The sequence below is a fragment of the Amblyraja radiata genome, chromosome 32, assembly GCF_010909765.2.
Source record: "Amblyraja radiata isolate CabotCenter1 chromosome 32, sAmbRad1.1.pri, whole genome shotgun sequence".
In the NCBI taxonomy this organism is placed as follows: Eukaryota; Metazoa; Chordata; class Chondrichthyes; order Rajiformes; family Rajidae; genus Amblyraja; species Amblyraja radiata.
This window is the reverse complement of record NC_045987.1, coordinates 12,118,552-12,138,002: the sequence shown is the minus strand read 5'-3', so window position 1 is coordinate 12,138,002 and position 19,451 is coordinate 12,118,552. Positions and strand designations below refer to the sequence as shown.

General features: G+C 46.9%; 1 protein-coding gene across 3 annotated transcripts in view; it reads right to left on the bottom strand.

Moving 5' to 3' along the window:
• LOC116990927 (procollagen galactosyltransferase 1-like) overlaps positions 1-5,138 on the bottom strand; it is a 61,091-nt gene extending 55,953 nt beyond the window's left edge. The window contains exon 1 of one of the 3 annotated variants that reach the window (XM_033049090.1): positions 4,824-5,138. In XM_033049090.1, coding sequence (XP_032904981.1) covers positions 4,824-5,035 — 212 coding nt within the window. In that variant the 5' untranslated portion in view covers positions 5,036-5,138. The remainder of the gene's footprint in view (positions 1-4,823) is intronic. The other 2 variants (XM_033049089.1, XM_033049091.1) reach the window with 2 other exon arrangements.
• Positions 5,139-19,451: the final 14,313 nt, after the last annotated feature.

Below are 19,451 nucleotides of genomic sequence, written 5' to 3'. Positions count from 1 at the left end.
GGAAATCAACACAGGATCAGCAGCTTATTGAAGCCGCAGACTTTGAGAAATAAAGATGCAATGTGAGTCTGAGGCCGGGACACTCAATGATCCAGCCTGTGCTCCTTAATCCAAGCCTCAGGAGCATTCCTGTCAGGGATCCCACATGCACAGTGTGTACAAACTCATTTGCTTGTACAACTGACAGGTTATTTGTGCAAGAGACTGGTTCTGACCAGTCAGAACATAGAAGAGTACAGCACAGGAACAGCCCCTTCAGCCCTTCAGGTTCAGTCTGAAGAAGGGTGTCGACCCGGAACGTTACCTATTCATAGAAACATAGAAAATAGGTGCAGGAGGAGGCCATTCGGCCCTTCGAGCCAGCACCACCATTCATTGCGATCATGGCTGATCGTCCCCAATCAATAACCCGTGCCTGCCTTCTCCCCATATCCCTTGACTCCACTAGCCCCTAGAGCTCTATCTAACTCTCTCTTAAATCCATCCAGTGATTTGGCCTCCACTGCCCTGTGGCAGGGAATTCCACAAATTCACAACTCTCTGGGTGAAAAAGTTTCTTCGCACCTCAGTCTTAAATGGCCTCCCCTTTATTCTAAGACTGTGGCCCCTGGTTCTGGACTCGCCCAACATTGGGAACATTTTTCCTGCATCTAGCTTGTCCAGTCCTTTTATAATTGTATATGTTTCTATAAGATCCCCCCCCCCCCCTTCCCCTCATCCTTCTAAACTCCAGTGAATACAAGCCTAGTCTTTTCAATCTTTCCTCATATGACAGTCCCGCCATCCCAGGGATCAATCTCGTGAACCTACGATGCACTGCCTCAATCACAGGGATGTCCTTCCTCAAATTCCTTTTCTCCAAAGATGCTACCTGGCCCGCTGAGTTACTCCAGCTTTTTTGAGTCTGCCTTCAGCCCACAATGTCTGTGCCGAACATGATGTAAAGTTAAACTAATTTCCTCTGCCTGTACAGTACATGATGCATATCCCTCCACTCCTTGCGTATCTGCAAACCTATTGAAATGCCTCTTAATTGCAACTGTCCTATCTGCCTCCACCACTACCCCTAGCAGTGTGTTCCAAACACCCTCCACTCCCTGCATAAGAACTTGTCCCTGCACCTCGCCATTTGACTTTATCCCTCACACCTTCAATCTATGCCCTTTAAACCTTGACATTCCTACCCGTGTGTCTATGTTTCTCATACTTTTATACACTTCTATCAGTTCTCTCCTCAAACCACTGAGTGGCGCCAGCAATGGCTGCCTCACCAATAGTCTGTCTGTCCCCTCCTTCTTTTGTTGTTTGTTTGTATGTGTTAAATGTATGTTTTTAGTGTTCATTCGCTTGTTTTATGTGGGGGGGTGAGGGAAACTTTTTCTAATTTCTTACCTTGACGTAGATTAGATTTTTTTCCGTATCGTATCTACGTCCGCACTGCGGCCTAACACCGAGTTGGCGTCCTTTGCTGGAGACCGATTTTGAGAGCTCCACCGATTTTGAGAGCCTGCGGACTTTAACATCACGGAGCTCGCGATCCCTTTGCCAGGGATCGACCTCTGAGCTCTACCGCGGGAGTCTGCGGAGTTTAACATCACGGAGCTCGCGATCTCTGGTCAGAGACCGACTTCGGGGAACTCCAAAACACGGGAGCTTCGATCGCCCCGACACAAAGGCTTCGAGTGCCGGCTGCGGGAGCTTCGATCGCCCCGACTGCGGATGGTTCGACTGCCCCAACCGCGGGAGAATAAAAGAGGAAGTAGTTCAAAACTTTATTGCCTTCCATCACAATGAGTAACGTGGGGAATCAGCTGTGGTGGATGTTTATGTTAACTTTTATGTAGTTGTGTGTCTTGTTGCTTTTTTTTAGTATGGCTGTATGGTAATTCGAATTTCACTGTATCTTAATTGGTACACGTGACAATAAACTGACCTTGAAACCTTGAACCTTGAACCTCCAGCATTCCAGAGGAAACATTCCAAGTTAGTCTAACCACTCCTTATGACGTATACCCAGTGGCAGACTGGGTCTAAAAATATTGGTTGCCAGGAGACAAAGGGGCCCACCTGATATAGGGGGCCCACTTCATCAGGGGCCCACTTGCCATTGGGCAAGCTGACACCCTGGCCAGTCCGCCACTGCGTATACTCTTAGGTTGGGTGCGATGTCCCCCTCCACCAGCTCACCGCCCCCCCCTCCCACTTCACTCTGTACCATCAGCAGTCGTTCTCAGTCTCCCCCCCCCCCCCCCCCCCCAACCCACCCCCCAAAGAAAGCGGTCTGAGCAACTGACAACTCTCACACCCAACCCTGGATGGTGAATTGGCCATTGACACCAGGAGCCATCTCCCATGGTCCAGACAGTGTCCAGCTCTTTGGGGGCCTCAGTGCCTCCTACAAGGCACTCCAAATTCACCCTGCATTCCAAGTTAAATGTAGTGTTGGTGTTTTTTAATACTAGTTTTAAATGTGTATATGTGGGGGGCGGTGAGGGGGAAACCGTTTAAAATCTCTTCCCTGTCCGGGAGACCTGACCTTTTCCCTGTCGGGTCTCCGTTGTCGTTGGGGCCTAGCACCGTGGAGCGGCCTCCAACCTGAACGACCCGGGGGCTCGGGAGACTGCGGAGCTGCGGACTACTCACCATCGTGGGGCTGGCCGGCCTCGGAGCGTGGGGAGTGGTGGTGACTCGCTGCTGCGACTCGACTCCTGGGGCTCGGAGGCTCCAGCAACGCAGCCGCAGGTCCGGTGGACTGGGACATCGGGAGCTCGCGGGTCCGGGGCGAGAGAGAGAGACCGCTTCCCGGAGCTCTCGCAACGCGACTTCTCCAGCCCGTGTCGCGGGGTTGGAACGACCTGGAGCGGGGCCGTACATCGCCCAGCACGGCTTCATGGCCGTGGGACATTCCAGCGCCCGCCGGGGGCTCCAACTTTGTGACTTTTAGACTGGGTGCGGGGCCGTAAATCGCCCGGCACGGCCTAAAATGGCCGTGGGACTTAGCATCGCCCGCCTGGGGCTTGGATATCGGGAGAGACATGGAGAACAGGGGAGAGAAAAGACTTTGCCTTCCATCACAGTGGGTCCACTGTGATGGATGTTTGTGTGAATTAAATTGTGTGTATGTCTAGGAAATTGTCTTTGTGTTTGTATGGCTGTGGAAACAGAATTTCGTTTGAGCCTCACTGAGGCTCAAATGACAATAAATTGTATTGTATTGTAAGAACAACAAGAGGTTTGGAGGGAAAGGGGCGGGGGGGAGGGGGCTTCTGTAAAAGGTTTACGCTTTAGGTTTCTGTTCATTATCGTTACATGTACCGAGCTACAGTGAAAAACAAAGATACAATCAGTTCAAACTCAAGTAAAGTAGATAGATACAGTATAGAGTGCAGAATATAGTTCTCATTGTGGCGCATTGTAAAGCATACTAATGTTATTAGTTTAATCTAAACTTAATCTCCCGTGCAGCACTGAAGATATGTTGGTTGCACTGCTGAAGTTTTTGGTTTCTTCAGATAAAACAGTGATTAATTTTAGACAGCCACAAAAAGCTGGAGTAACTCAGCGGGACAGGCAGCATCTCTGGAGAGAAGGAATAGGTGACGTTTCGGGTCGAAACTGATTAGGGATAAGGGAAACGAGAGATATAGACAAGGATGTAGAGAGATAAAGAACAATGAATGCAAGATGTGTCTATCTTCGGTTTAAACCAGCACATGCAGTTCCTTCCTGCACACTAATGATTAATTTTACTGACTGAATACTTGGTTGTCAACTTCCCCACGGCTAACAATGAACCATTCGACATTTCCTTGATCACCATCTGTACTGATCTGTCCTTTTTCACACGTACCCTTCCATATCTCTAGTCTCCCACTCCCCGACTCTCAGCCTGAAGAAAGGTCTGGATTCGAAACGTCACCCATTCCTTCTCTCCAGAGATGCTGCCTGACCCGCTGAGTTACTCCAGCATTACGCTCCCTCGGGTTGATGCTCATGGCACAACACTGCACAGGATCGGGGACAAGTCCATCACTCTCCTCCACCCCCTCCCCTCCTCTCCCTCCCCCTTCCCTCCCACCCTCTCCTTCCCAATCCCCACCACTCTCCCTCCCACCATTCTCCCACACCACTCTCCCCCATCATTCTCTCTCCCACCCCTCTCCCCCATCATTCTCTCTCCCACCCCTCTCTCCCACCATTCTCCCTCCCACCCCTCTCCCTCCCACCCCCCCCCCCCCCCTCTCTCTCTCCCCCACACCTCTCCCACCCAATCCCCTTCTCTCCCCCCCACCACCCCTCTCCATCCCAATCACCTCACCTCCCCCTTCCCCTACAACTGCTGGCTAGCCCACTAAGTTTCTCCAACACTTTATAAGTTTTGGTCAAGATTCCTTCCCCTGCCGCCCGGGCTTGTCAGCTGAGCAGATGAACTCCAAACCCCGCTGCCCGCAAGTAGCGGAAGGAGGCACAAGAGACGGCAGATGCTGGAAACTTGAGCAAAACACAAAAAGCTGGAGTAACTCAGCGGGACAGGCAGCATCTGTGGAGGGAATGGCCAGAGCAAGGGAATAGTCAGTCCTTAGCTGCGCCTTTTCAACTGTGGAAGCGACCGTCTGGGAGAAAGGATTCAACGATTACTGTCTGTAGGAAGGTCCAGACGATGTTCATCCGCCCGGAATTGCTGCCTGAGCCGCTGAGTTGTTCCAGCACTGACTTTTGTGTTTTACTGAAATCGGGGGAAGGAAGGAAGGAACCTCATGGCGTTTCTCAGTCTGGTTTTGATCAGGGAGGGGAGTTGGAAGGGGGTGATGTAACCCACTCACCAGATCGAGATCCTGTCCTTCGGGTAGTCCAGTCTCTCCAGGGCGCCCAAGTAGTAGGGCAGGGTGTGAGCCGTGTTCCTGGCGATGATCGCGACCAGCACGGTGGGGCTTTGCAGCGGCGACTCGCCCGGCTGCCTCTCCTCGGAGAAGTAAGCGGCGGCGGCCGGGGGTCGTGAGAGCAGGGCGAGGAGCAGAGCCCACGTCGGCCCCATCCTTCGGCGACTGCTCTCCGCAACAAGCCCGCTGCCCGGGAGCTCGGTCCGACGCGTCGGCAGGCGGGGTGGGACAGGACGGGACGGGACGGGACGGGGCGCCGCTGGAAACTGAGGCGGAGCCGGGGCAGAGGGGGGAGGGGGACAGGAGGAGGGGTAGGGAAGGAATGGGGAGGGAGGGCGAATGGGGTGGGTGGGGAGGGGAGATGTCAGGAGGGGTGGTGAGTGGGGAAAGGACAGGAGGAGGAAGAGGGGGAGGACTGGGGGGGGAGTCAGGAATGGAGCGGCTGGGCTTGTACACTCTGGAGTTTAGAAGAATGAGAGGGCATCTCATTGAAACATATAAGATTGTTAAGAGTTTGTCAAGCTATAGAGGCAGGAAGCATGTTCCCGATGTTGGGGGAGTCCAGAACCAGGGGCCACAGTTTAAGAATAAGGAGTAAGCCATTTAGAACGGAGATGAGGAACTTTTTCTCACAGAGAGTGGCGAGTCTGTGGAATTCTCTGCCTCAGAGGGCGGTGGAGGCAGGTTCTCTGGATACTTTCAAGAGAGAGCTAGATAGGGCTCTTAGAAATAGCGGAGTCAGGGGATATGGGGAGAAGGCAGGAACGGGGTACTGATTGGGGATGATCAGCCATTGATCACATTGAGCGGTGGTGCTGGCTCGAAGGGCCGAATGACCTATTGTCTATTGGGATGGGGAGGAATTGAGAGTTGAGGAATGACAGGAGGGGGTAGGTGTGGGACTGAGGGGTGGGGTGGACAATCGGTGGGGAGGAATGGGGGGGGGGGGGGGGGGAGAGGAAGGACTGGAGGTGGGGAAAGGTCTGATGAGGTAACGGGGAAGGGTTTGAAAGAGTGAGTGAAAAGTTTTATTAAATGGAAAATATATTCTTACCCCCAAAAAATGAATGTTAACATCATATCTCAGAAAGAAGGGGATGTTCTGATTCCCTTTGAGTTTAAGTAGGAAAAAAAGTGGGTTGAAGTTTAAATCTGCCACTCTGAGTGAAGGCGCTAAGTCTACAGGGAACAGGCAGGAAGAGGCCCAGCATTTCAACAATTATTGACTTACATTGTAATAGTGCCTCTTTCTAAAATGCTTTCCCAGCCAGTGTTTCAATGTAGCAGTCTGACTGTGGAGACAAAAGAACTGTGGATGCTGGAATCTTGAATAAAACGTGCAAAAATCTGCAAAATGCAGGAACACAGCGGGTCAGGCAGCTTCTGTGGAGGTGACATTTTGGGTCAGAAACATTCATCAGACTGGAACGCATGAAGAAATCTGAAGAAGGGTCTCGACCCAAAACGTCACCCATTCCTTCGACATACAGGACTCCTGTATATCAGCGAGACAAGTGCAGGCTTGGCGATCATTTTGCTGAACACCTCCACTCAGTCCAAATCCTACCTGACCTCCTGATTGCTCAACACTTTAACTCCCCCTCCCATTCCCACACTGACCTTTCTGTCCTGGGCCTCCTCCAATGTCAGAGTGAGGCACAGTGCAAATTGGAGGGATAGCACCTCATATTACGCGTGGGCAGCTTACACCCCAGCGGTATGAATATTGACTTCTCTAACTCCAAGTAACCCTTGCTTTCCCTCTCTCTCCATCCCCTCCCCCTTCCCAGTTTTCCGACCAGTCTTACTGTCTCTGACTACTTTTTATCACTGTTTGCTTTGTTGTCACCTTCTCCTGGGGATCATGACAGAAGCCTCCTCTTGGCAATCCCCGGAAACCACGACACGATGCGTTCTGTGACGCGGCGGGCGACCAATTCTGTCAACATGTTGGACGATGACAGAAGCCAACAGCGAGCTACACGTCATCTGACACATGAAGCACAAGAAGCGCAAGGCAGACACCGTTGTGCAGATGCCGAGAAATGTGTTCAGCTCTGGCCGAACAACTTCTAATCTTGAACGTGGACTCGATAGAAGATCTATAGTATTGTCTGCTCTGATTGGATAGCATGCAAAACAATGTTTTTCACTGTACCTCAGTACAAGTGACAATAATAAACTTAAAATGGGGGACCTCATTGAAATGTAGCGAATAGTGAAAGGACTGGATAGAGTGGATATGGAGAGGATGTTTCCACTAGTGGGAGAGACTAGGATCAGAGGCCATAGTCTCAGAATAAAAGGACTCTCCTTTAGAAAGGATTTGAAAGAGGAATTTCTTTTGTCAAAGAGTGGTGAATCTGTGGAATTCATTGCCACAGATGGCTGTGGAGGCTAGGTCACTGGGTATTTTATAAGGTGGGGATTGACAGATTCTTGATTAGTACGGGTGTCGAGGGTTATGGGGAGAAGGCAGGAGAATGCGGATAAGAGGGAAAGGTAGATCAGCTATGATTGAATGGTGGAGTAGACTCGATGGGCCAAATAAGTCATCTGGAGGAGATGGAATCTTGCTGATGGGGACATGTAAGCAAGAAGGCTCATCACAAACTTGTCTTGAATGATGATTGAATAAACACAGCTGCACGAAATGGAAACAGAATGTTAGCGGCGGCTGGGATTGAGTTGATTCAAAAGGTTTGCATTAAATTAAATGTATTCTCTTTCTTTAATCTTCAAACACATGTGTGTGCCAGATTGACAGGAAATTCTCAAGGCTCCAGCAGCCTTGCTGATCGAGCCGAGTTCAACATTGAACAGAAATGGCAGCTTGAAGCTGTCGGCTGGTCCCCTGTGAAGAGGAGTTCAAGTGGAACATGAAAAACGGTTTTCCTTTTAAATATTGGGGTTGATAGTTTATGAGAATGCAGAGTTGAGAGCAGCCTTTAACAGTAACAGCGCCCACCAGAACAATGTGAGGAAGGTGGAGAACATGTCAGGACTGAATAAAGGCAGGAAAACCTGGAGAGACAAGACGAGTGCTTGGATGTTTACTGGGAAGGATGCATGTAGGACTGTTGGGTGACGTGGGTGAAGGAATTTTGTATTGGATGAGGATGCATACAATACCGGAACTCAAAGTGAATGGAATAAATGAGACCAGGAACATGATAAGTGCAGCACAGTGTTGTAGATGGTAGAGCTACTGCCTCACAGCACCAGAGACTCAGGTTCAATCCTGACTATAAATATTTGAAATAGTCGCTGAAACAAGCAGCTTCTGGAGTGATTTACGTTTGCTTTCATGGACGTTGCAGCCAATGTGCTTGGTGAAATGCAGTGTATGGGAAATGGTACTGTCCATGTGGAGTTTGCATGTTCTTCCTGTGACCAGGTGGGTTTCCTCTGGGTGCTCCCTGCCACATCTTAAAGACGTGCGGGTTTGTAGGTTAATTGGCCTCAGTAAATAGGGAGTGGATGTCAGGCAGCATCAGGAATAGGGAGTAGTTTGAGTGGATCTTTAAGAATAAAGTCCTCCCTCTCTTGTCCAGATCATTTGGATGAAATTGTGGTTCCCCGGATGCTAGCTACTCCAATCGGAGCATTATTTAACGATATAAAATGATGAGTGGCATAGACAGGGTAGACAGTCAGAGTTTTTCCCAGGGTGGAAATATCAAATACTAGAGGGATTGGCTTAAAGGTGAGAGGGGCACAGTTTTAAGGAGATTTTGCAAGGCAAGTATTGTGGTTTGTGCCTGGAACACGCTGCCAAGGTAAATAGTGGAAACAGATATGATAGCAACGTTTTAGAGGCATTTAGACAGGCACATGAACAGGCAGTGAATAAAGCAATGTAGATGAGGTGCAGTTTAAATTGGCATGGTGGTTGGCACAGACATTGTCGCCGTAATGCCTGTTTATGTGTTGTACAGTTCCACGTTCTATATTAATGCCAAGAGCCTATACAGAAATAAACAAGTGAAATGGTGAATGCTTCAAAATACTCACTAAGACAAGCATCTTCTGGAGTGATTTACATTTGCTTCAATGGAAGGAAGATCTTGCACTTACCTGATCCCAGCACGACATGCCGCCAGGAATGAGTGTGCTATTGGAACCATCCTGTTTTAAAAGTCTGACAGTGCTTTGTTTCATATCTGCCCACTCCTCCTCCTCCTCCTCCTCCTCTTTTCTCTCCCAGCGGTCACTGAGCTGTTGAACTCCCCACCATCGAAGAGATCTACAGAAGGTGCTCCCTCAAAGTGACAGCCAGTATCATCAAAGGCCTACACCATCCTTGACATGCTTTCAGCTCACCACTATCATTGGGAAGAAGGTACAGAAGCCTGAAAACTATGGCCACCAGGTTTGAGAAAAGCGTCCTCCTAGCAACCATTGAATACTGCACAACACTAACATCAACTATGATCTTCTATGGATTGTGCCTTTGGTTTCAGCATGGATTTGGGGTTTGCACTGTTAAGGCTACATGGTATTATGGTTATAACCATATAACCATATAACAATTACAACACGGAAATAGGCCATCTCGGCCCTTCTAGTCCGTGCCGAACAAGTATTCTCCCCTAGTCCCATCTACCTGCACTCAGACCATAACCCTCCATTCCTTTCCCGTCCATATAACTATCCAATTTATTTTTAAATGATAAAATCGAACCTGCCTCCACCACCTTCACTGGAAGCTCATTCCACACAGCTACCACTCTCTGAGTAAATAGGTTCCCCCTCATGTTACCCCTAAACTTCTGTCCCTTAATTCTCAAGTCATGTCCTCTTGTTTGAATCTTCCCTACTCTCAGTGGGAAAAGCTTATCCACGTCAATTCTGTCTATCCCTCTCAGCATTTTAAAGACCTCTATCAAGTCCCCCCTTAACCTTCTGCGCTCCAAAGAATAAAGACCTAACTTGTTCAACCTTTCTCTGTAACTTAGTTACTGAAACCCAGGCAACATTCTAGTAAATCTCCTCTGTACTCTCTCTATTTTGTTGACATCCTTCCTATAATTAGGCGACCAAAATTGTACACCATACTCCAGAATTGGCCTCACCAATGCCTTGTACAATTTTAACATTACATCCCAACTTCTATACTCAATGCTCTGATTTATAAAGGCCACCACACCAAAAGCTTTCTTTACCACCCTATCTACATGAGATTCCACCTTTAGGGAACTGTGCACAGTTATTCTTAGATCCCTCTGTTCAACTGCATTCCTCAATTCACTACCATTTACCATGTACGTCCTATTTTGATTTGTCCTGCCAAGATGTAGCACCTCACACTTATCAGCATTAAACTCCATCTGCCATCTTTCATCCCACTCTTCCAACTGGCCTAAATCTCTCTGTAGACTTTAAAAATCTACTTCATTATCCACAACACCACCTATCTTAGTATCATCTGCCCCCCATTCAGCCACTGTTGAATCCACCATTAATACCCAACAATTGAACCTTCTTAACCAACCTTCCATGAGGAACCTTGTCAAAGGCCTTACTGAAGTCCATATATACAACATCCACTGCTTTACCCTCATCAATTTCCCGAGTAACCTCTTCAAAAAATTCAAGAAGATTAGTCAAACATGACCTTCCAGGCACAAATCCGTTGACTGTTCCTAATCAGACCCTGTTATTAATTTACTGTATTCACAATTATATTTATCTGTAATCATTGCATTTACAGGACAGTTAAGTTGCAGCAAGTAAGAATTTCAATATTCTGTACCTGGTACACATGACAATTAAACACTCTTGATTCTTGACTTTAAAAAAAAACTAAATTGCTTTCATTCCTGGCACAGTGCTAGGTGTGGTACCTTGACCCATTAATACCAGCGCTTCTTTCAGCTAAGATCCTCAGAGACTTATTCATCCATTATTAGGTCAACAGTTCAAGATGACATTGTTTTATTTGTGGGATCTAGCTGTGTAAAGTTTGCCCGGCACTTTCCCCTGGTACAATATTGACTGAACACACTTCTTCATTCACGGCAGTTAATCAAGATGGCACATTGCACCTTACATTTTCTCATTGTTTTTTTTTTTTCCATTCCAGGATTTATTAAATATCTGATTATTTATTAAATGAGGATTTTGGCCTAGTTTTTATATTATCGAACCAGCAGTCTGCTGCACTAAGAGAGAAATTGCCTGAGGAGGGTGAAGTAGGGAATGCCTGTTGATTAACAAGTTGCATGATACATTCTACGGTTGAATAACTCACTGATATGAACTGTCCAGACACAGCCAGTAAGGAAGGCTCGATGTAGGAGAATGCTGGTCTACGTCCCTGAAATAAAGATTCAGAGGTTACAAGGTAGACTGACAGAACATGCCTGGCAGTAACTGGATGGAGATCCTAAGTGATGGGTTGCAGCCTCTGTGCCTGTACTGCTGTCTCTCCACAAATGAAAAGCTTGGTCCTGGGATATAGCTCCCTCTGTTGGGCACTATTAGTGAAAATCCTTCCGTTTCCCCTGTACCAGGTTTAAGGTGAAAGAGGAAAGATTTACTTCAAATCTGAGGAGCAACTTTTGCACACAGAGTGGTTGGCATATGGAACGAGCTACCAAAGAAGGTAATTAAGGCAGGTAGCATAACAGCATTTGAAAGTATTTGGCCAGGTACATGGATAGGAAAGGTTTAGAGAGATATGGGACAAATGTGGGCAAAAGGGACTAGCTTAGCCGGGCATGGACAAGTTGAGTCAAAGAGTCTGTTTCAGTGTTGTTTGGGTCTATGACTCTTAGTGAGTGAGGAAGGAGATTCAGTATGAAATTGAGGATGACAGAAACTGATGCTATCCAACAGGAACAAGGGCGGCACGCTGGTGCAGCGGTAGAGTTGCTGCCTTACAGCGCTTACAGTGGGAGTCTTATAGTGGGAAGGTCTAGACTAGAGGTCATAGCCTCAGAATTAAAGGATGTTCTTTTAGGAAGGAGATGAGGAGCAATTTCTTTATCAGAGGGTAGTGAATCTGTGGAGCCAAGATCGTCCCGTCAACGGAAGACTCGAGGCCCCTGACCACGGGAGAATAAAGAAGGGAAGAGATTGAACTTTTTTTTGCCTTCCATCACAGTGAGGAATGTGGAGTCACTGTGGTGGATGGTCATGTTAAAATGTATTTTGTGTGTTTTGTTGCTTTTTAATGGTATGACTGTATGGCAAATCAAATTCCTCGTATGTTGCAAAGCATACTTGGCTAATAAAGTATGATTACGATTCTGATTAATGCCCAGATCTTGAAATGAAAATGAGTAAATAAAATTAAAACATCCACTCAAAGCTCATGTTTCCAAGTTTTTTAGACTATTTCTGCTATTTTTATTTATGATATTTCTGATCAATACCACTAGAGGGCAGAAAGACATCAGTTAACATTATGCCTTACAACAAGACAATCTCTCCATTTGCTCCATCTTCCCACTCTGACTGTAGGTATAGGATCCATTCAGCAGCACCAGCAATTTGGCTCAGTGGTTACTTTGTTGAGCAGTATATGGTTGGCACAGTGGCAGGCACACTTCATAGAGCTGCTGTCTCACAGCCCGAGAGACTCAGGTTCAATCCTGATCTTGGGTGCTCTCTGTGTAGAGTTTGCACGTTCTCACTGTGACCGCAATTCCTCCCACATCCCAAAGGCAGACAAGTTTGTAGGTTAATTGGCCTCATAATCAATCTCCAGTAAAACACAAAGTGCTGGAAGAACTCAGTAGGTCAGACATACGTGGAGGGAATGGACAGACAATGTTTTGGGTCCAGTCCTTTCTTCAGGCTGATAGAGTATGGGGGAAAAGCTGGAAGAGAGAGCTGGGAGCAGGGCAAAGCCTGGCAAATAATAGATGGACGCAAAGTGCGGGAGTAATTTAGCAAGTCAGGCAACCTGTTGAGTTAATCCAGCACTTTGAGGTTTTTTTTTGTAAATGAGAATCTGCAGTTTCTTGTTTCTCTTCAGCATATACCAGCATCTGCAGTTCCTTTCTACACAGATGATAGTTGGATACACGTGAAGGACATTCATTGGCAGATGCGTGAAGTAAGTGACAAAGGCTAGAGGTGAAAGGGTCTCAGGTTCTCTATATCTTGCCAAATCCTTGGCAGGTTTCTCCATTTTTAGTTTTTACTTAATTCTCTTTTAACCCTATCAGGCTGCGATTTCCCATCACAACAACCTGTTGCTAGAATCATTTTGTCATCATCTCCCTTCTAGTTCCGTTGCTGATTCACAAACACCACCATTCCCTGTCCCAGTTAATAATATTCATGAGCTGTGTGGATCACCTGTTCGTTCCCATGTGTAGTCGTTTTACCCTTACATTCATCTATTATGAGTCCCCTTTGTTCCTCCCACTTACGAACCTATTTCTATTTGAGTCATCTGCCTCCTCATCATTTATCATTTTCAGGTGTGACTCTGCAAGATTTCCTATCTCACAGAACAAAAATGGTGTAAATCGCAACCTGTAGTGGTCTCAATGCTAACCTTGAGACAATGTCCCTATGCTTGGCCTACCCAAAATTAGCTTGAAATCTCTCTTTATTTCTTCCCTTAACCCAATTCTTATTCATATCCTAGATTTACCCGGAGTCCCGGGCACTGAGCCAAGGCATCAGCCTGTCTGAACTGTGTGCAGTTCTATTTTCCCAACTACAGGAAGGATGTCATTATGGTGGAAAGTGTGCTGAAGAGATTCACCAATATGAATGTCTGAAGAAGGGTCCTGATCCAAAATGTCGTTTATCCATATCCTCCAGAGATGCTGTCTGACTCATTGAGTTACTCCAGACTTTGAGTTCTACCAAAGATTCCAACATCTCCAATTCCTTGTGTTTTCACCAGGATGTTGCCTGGAAGAGGTTGGATAGGCTGGAACTTTATGCTTTGATGCATAAGAAGCCGAGGGATGACTTTATTGAGATGGACAAGATCATGAGGGGCATGGATAATGTGAAACGCTCACAGTCTTTGTCCTAGGGTAGAAGATTCTAAAGGTAGAGGGCAGAGGCTTAAGATGAGAGGGGTGTGACCTCTGGGGCGACCTTTTCACTCAGATGGTAGTCCATATTTGGGATGTGCTGCCAGAAGAAGTTATAAAAGTAGATACAATTATGACTTTTTAAATACATTTGGACGTATATATGGCTAGGAAGAGATTGGAGGTAGGTGGTACACAAAAATGCTGGAGAACTCAGCGGGTGCAGCAGCATCTATGGAGCGAAGGAAATAGGCGACGTTTCGGGCCAAAACGTCGCCTATTTCCTTCGCTCCATAGATGCTGCTGCACCCGCTGAGTTACTCCAGCATTTTTGTGTACCTTCGATCTTCCAGCATCTGCAGTTCCTTCTTGAACACAAGAGATTGGAGGTATACGGGCCAAATGCAGGCAAGTAGGACAAGTCCAGTATGCTAACTGAGTTGGCATCGGTAAGATGGGCCAAAGGGCAAGTTTTGCGCTGCACATCTCTCAGACTCTCTGTATATCGGTTGGACCCTCTGTACATCTCCCTACCTCTCTCTACATCGCTTGGATCCTCTGTTCCACCCCCTCTACTCTCCTAGGACACTTTTCAAGTGTTTGCTGGACTCTAGTTCCTGGAAGATTGATTGGAAGCATTCCGTCTCCTTGAATCTTTATAAAGTGGATTGAAACGCCAAAATCATTCATTTCCACACTAAAGTTCAGGAGAACCTTTTCAAATATTTGATTTTGTCGGAGGTTAATTAAAGTGAAAACTCCCCCAAATGAATCCTAAAACAAATACTGCGAGGGGTAATACAGTCAAAGAGTTGTAAAAACTGGTTCCAATCAATCTGACAGGAGCTAGAGTCCAGAAAACACTTGAACAGTTCCTCAGGGGAGTCAGAGAGTCACGGAACTCCACAACCCAGCACTTCAACCAAGTTAGAAACAAAAAGCTGGAGTAACTCAGCGGGACAGGCGGCATCCCTGAAGAGAAGGAATGGGTGACGTTTCGGGTCGACACCCTTCTTCAGACTGAGTCAGGGGAGAGGGAGAGATAGAGGTATGGAAGTGTGAGGTGTGAAAACGAGACAAAGGGAATGGAGATCAAAGCAAATGTAGTATAGATCATTGTTAGCTAGGAGAAGGTAACAACAAAGCAAACAGAGATAGTATAGTAGTATAGTATATCTTTATTGTCATTTTCCTGAGTACTCACATACCCAGAGGAAACAAAAAAAAGTTGCTCAACCAGTGTCCATTCAGTGTGCAGTAAAAAATAAATAAAAATAAAAATACATATATCATGAACAAATTAAACACTCTACTCTCTGCTAAACATCAACAGGCGTTCCGATCGGCAGCGGCACGACAGTGGCTCTGCTGCAGTATGTCCAGGTTGGTGGTTGGTGCGTGATACTTTGGCAGGGGGCAAAGTCCGTTTATCAGTCTTATAGCCTGCGGGAAGAAGCTGAGGAGCATCCTGCTGGTTTTGCAGCTAATACTCCTGTACCTCTTCCCAGATGGCAGGATGGAGAATATGTGATGCGATGGGTGGTAGGGGTCTTTGATGATGGAGATGGCTCTGTTGATACATATACAGACCCGCTGTATATGTCCAGCAGGAAAGGGAGTGGAGCACCAATAATCCTGCTGGCGGTCTTCACAATCCTGTCTAGTTGGTGCCGTTCATACGCCTTGCAGCTCCCGAACCAGGAAGTGATGCCGTAGGTTAATGTGCTCTCGATTGTCCCCCTATAAAAGGTTCGTAGGTGTGTAGTGGGGAGACCTGCTTTCCGTAGTCTTCGGAGAGGGTGTAGTCGCTGCTGGGCTCTCTTGACCAGTGCTGTGGTGTTGGTCGTGGACGTCAGGTCATCTGACAGGTGGAGCCCTAGGAACTTCACGCTGCTGACCCTTTCCACATCAGCTCCATCGATGTGCAGAGGTGTATGGTGTTGTTTTCCAGCCCTCCTGAAGTCAACCACCATCTCCTTAGTTTTTCCCACGTTGAGAATGAGGTTGTGGGATTTGCACCATCATGTGAGCAGCTCCACCTCCATCCTGTACGCCGACTCATCATTGTCACTGATGAGACCCACCACTGTTGTGTCATCAGCGAACTTGTTGATGAAGTTGTTGTTGAGTCTAGCAGTACAGTCGTGTGTAAGCAGACTAAACAGCAGGGGGCTTAGGACACAGCCTTGGGGCGAGTCAGGCGAGTCGAAGGACTGGGAACGGGGGAGGGATGGAGAGAGAGGGAAGGCAAGGGCTACCTGAAGTGAGAGAAGTCAATATTCATACCGCTCCGTTGTCCCTCCAATTTGGGCTCATGTTGGAACACACGGCGAGTCCCATTTGCTTGCATTTGGGCCAAAAACCCTTTGAAGTCTTCCTATCTTTATATATGTCCAAGTCTTTTAAACGTCCTATTTGTATTCGTTTATATTGCTTCCTGTGTCAGCTCATCTCAAATACAGACTGAAGTCCCTCTCAAACCTCCCCCCCCCCCTCACTTTAAACTTATACCCTCTAGTTTTAGAATCCCACAACCTGGGGGAAAGATTGTGAGCGTCGACTTTATCCATGCCCCTCGTGATCATGCCTATGAATAACGTCACCCCTCAGCCTCCTACAGTCCAAAAGAAAATAGCATATCAAACCTCCACCCTTTAACCCAAACCCGCAAGCCCAGGTAACATCCTGGCGAATCTCTTCTGCGCCTTTTCCAAATACAAGTGTACAAGGACCAGTTTAACAGGCGCAACAAAACATAATTTACTGACCCCCTGTATATGTCCTTTCACGTCTGGCGAAAATTATCAAAGTCAAAATTTAAAAAATAGGATCCGCAAACCATGTAAATAATTGAATAATTTTGGAAACTTGACGATTAATGGTTCACTTTATTGCGTCAATGGTAGAACTGGTGTTTATTAGTAACTTCCCCTGTCAACCCTGATCTGTTGCCACGTTGTGCACATGATGCCTGAATCAATCAGGTGAAGTGCAGAGAGCCCGTGAACATGAAACACCTCCACCTGATGGATTAACCAGTCGCGAGGCCGTATCAAGCGGAACATGTGGCTGAATGGGAGATGCCAGAGAGTAATGGTGGATGGTTGTTTGTCAGGTTGGAGGCCAGTGACGAGTGGGGTGCCATAGGGATTTGTGTTGGGTCCACTGTTGTTTGTCATGTACATCAATGATCTGGATGATGGTGTGGTAAATTGGATTAGTAAGTATGCAGATGATACTAAGATAGGTGGGGTTGTGGATAATGAAGTAGATTTTCAAAGTCTACAGAGAGATTTATGCCAGTTGGAAGAGTGGGCTGAAAGATGGCAGATGGAGTTTAATGCTGATAAGTGTTAGGTGCTACATCTTGGCAGGACAAATCAAAATAGGACGTACATGGTAAATGGTAGGGAATTGAAGAATGCAGGTGAACAGAGGGATCTGGGAATAACTGTGCACAGTTCCCTGAAAGTGGAATCTCATGTAGATAGGGTGGTAAAGAAAGCTTTTGGTGTGCTGGCCTTTATAAATCAGAGCATTGAGTATAGAAGTTGGGATGTAATGTTAAAATTGTACAAGGCATTGGTGAGGCCAATTCTGGAGTATGGTGTACAATTTTGGTCGCCTAATTATAGGAAGGATGTCAACAAAATAGAGAGAGTACAGAGGAGATTTACTAGAATGTTGTCTGGGTTTCAGCAACTATGTTACAGAGAAAGGTTGAACAAGTTAGGGCTTTATTCTTTGGAGCGCAGAAGGTTAAGGGGGGACTTGATAGAGGTCTTTAAAATGATGAGAGGGATAGACAGAGTTGACGTGGATAAGCTTTTCCCACTGAGAGTAGGGAAGATTCAAACAAGGGGACATGACTTGAGAATTAAGGGACTGAAGTTTAGGGGTAACATGAGGGGGAACTTCTTTACTCAGAGAGTGGTGGCTGTGTGGAATGAGCTTCCAGTGAAGGTGGTGGAGGCAGGTTCGTTTTTATCATTTAAAAATAAATTGGATAGTTATATGGACGGGAAAGGAATGGAGGGTTATGGTCTGAGCGCAGGTATATGGGACTAGGGGAGAATACGTGTTCGGCACGGACTAGAAGGGTCGAGATGGCCTGTTTCCGTGCTGTAATTGTTATATGGTTATATGGTTATATATGCTATGCTAGCTCTCTAGTGCGGCCGACCCGGCTGAGAAGCACCAGACCTGTTATTCAACGTGCCAATCCATTGGCATCTCAGTTGGCACCAGGAGTACCACTCTGAATGCACAAGCTGTGTAACAACGGTGACGTCATTCCAGATGTGCTTAACTGCCACAGCTGCTTCACCATGGGACAGTAGGGTTGATGTTCTGAGGTGCCCATTCGGTTGATCATGTTCAGAGGGTACTGATGTTCCAGACGCTGTGTTCTGCATTACTGAGAGTTATTCTTCTCGGGGGGGGGGGTTCCTCGGGATTGAGGGTGACTTGCTGATGAGGTGAACGTGCATTTCCTCAACGAAGCTCTTCTCACGCTGGACTCAGGTGACCTCCAAAGTGCAGTAATCACCTTCAATAAAGGAAGTTCCTATACAGATGTGATAACTGCACAGCACTTGGATCACTTACAGGTGTGTATTTTGCACAGGGAATAATGTTCCGGCTGTGTGGCTCATTCTGTGCTCGCTGGTTAACTGTTGCAGATGTGAAGCACTGTGCGTAACTGACCACAGACCTGAATACAGCGCAATGTTGCATATAACTCCATCACCGACAGCTTTAACTACGGCTCGCTTTTGACATTCTTCGGGACTTTACTCTAATCAATGAATAGCCGATGTGCCCATCATCTGTGGGTAACGCAGTCAGGACAGGGGGCTGCCTTGCCATTCGAATCCAGAAGATCTGGTCTATTCACCCACTCCCTCTCCATAGCTGGGCTGAAATGATCCAGCGGCCATGCAAGAAGTGGCCACGAGAGGGAGACGTCGCGAAAGCTTGCATCGTGAATCCAGATCCGTTTATAACCTGGGATCAGGGATCATCGCAAAATGTAGAGATGGCAGCGCGGAGGCAGGCGAACGGCAAACAGCTTAGATGTTTGTCCTCCATTCGGCCACTTGTCCTCTTCCGTGCCCAAGACCAGGGCACTTCGCACTCTCACCACCCCGTGTCCAAAAGAGTCACCTTTACCAAATGACTTCATTAATCTTGCATTAAACTTACTCCCTCGACGAATATTGTTCCCGACAGCTAAGATTCGCATTTATAGACGCCTTGGTGCCTTCTACACCGTCCCAAGGACTTTCTCAAACAGATTTTAACATCCAATCGCACCAGAACTGTTAAGTCGGGAAACTAAAAGCTTCTTAAACGAGAGGGGGGGAGGTACAGGAGTTGAATTATCTATAACCCCGTTGCCCCCTCCTCTTCGTCGTTTTAACCACCATAGCCCCAGCAACAAATTAGATGGTCGTTGTAATTGATGTTATTTGAACTACTGAAATCTATTTAAAAATGTAAATAATAATTCAAAAATTGATACCCGCGGGAGGGAAAAATGAGCTGAAATCGCGTTTTTTTAAAA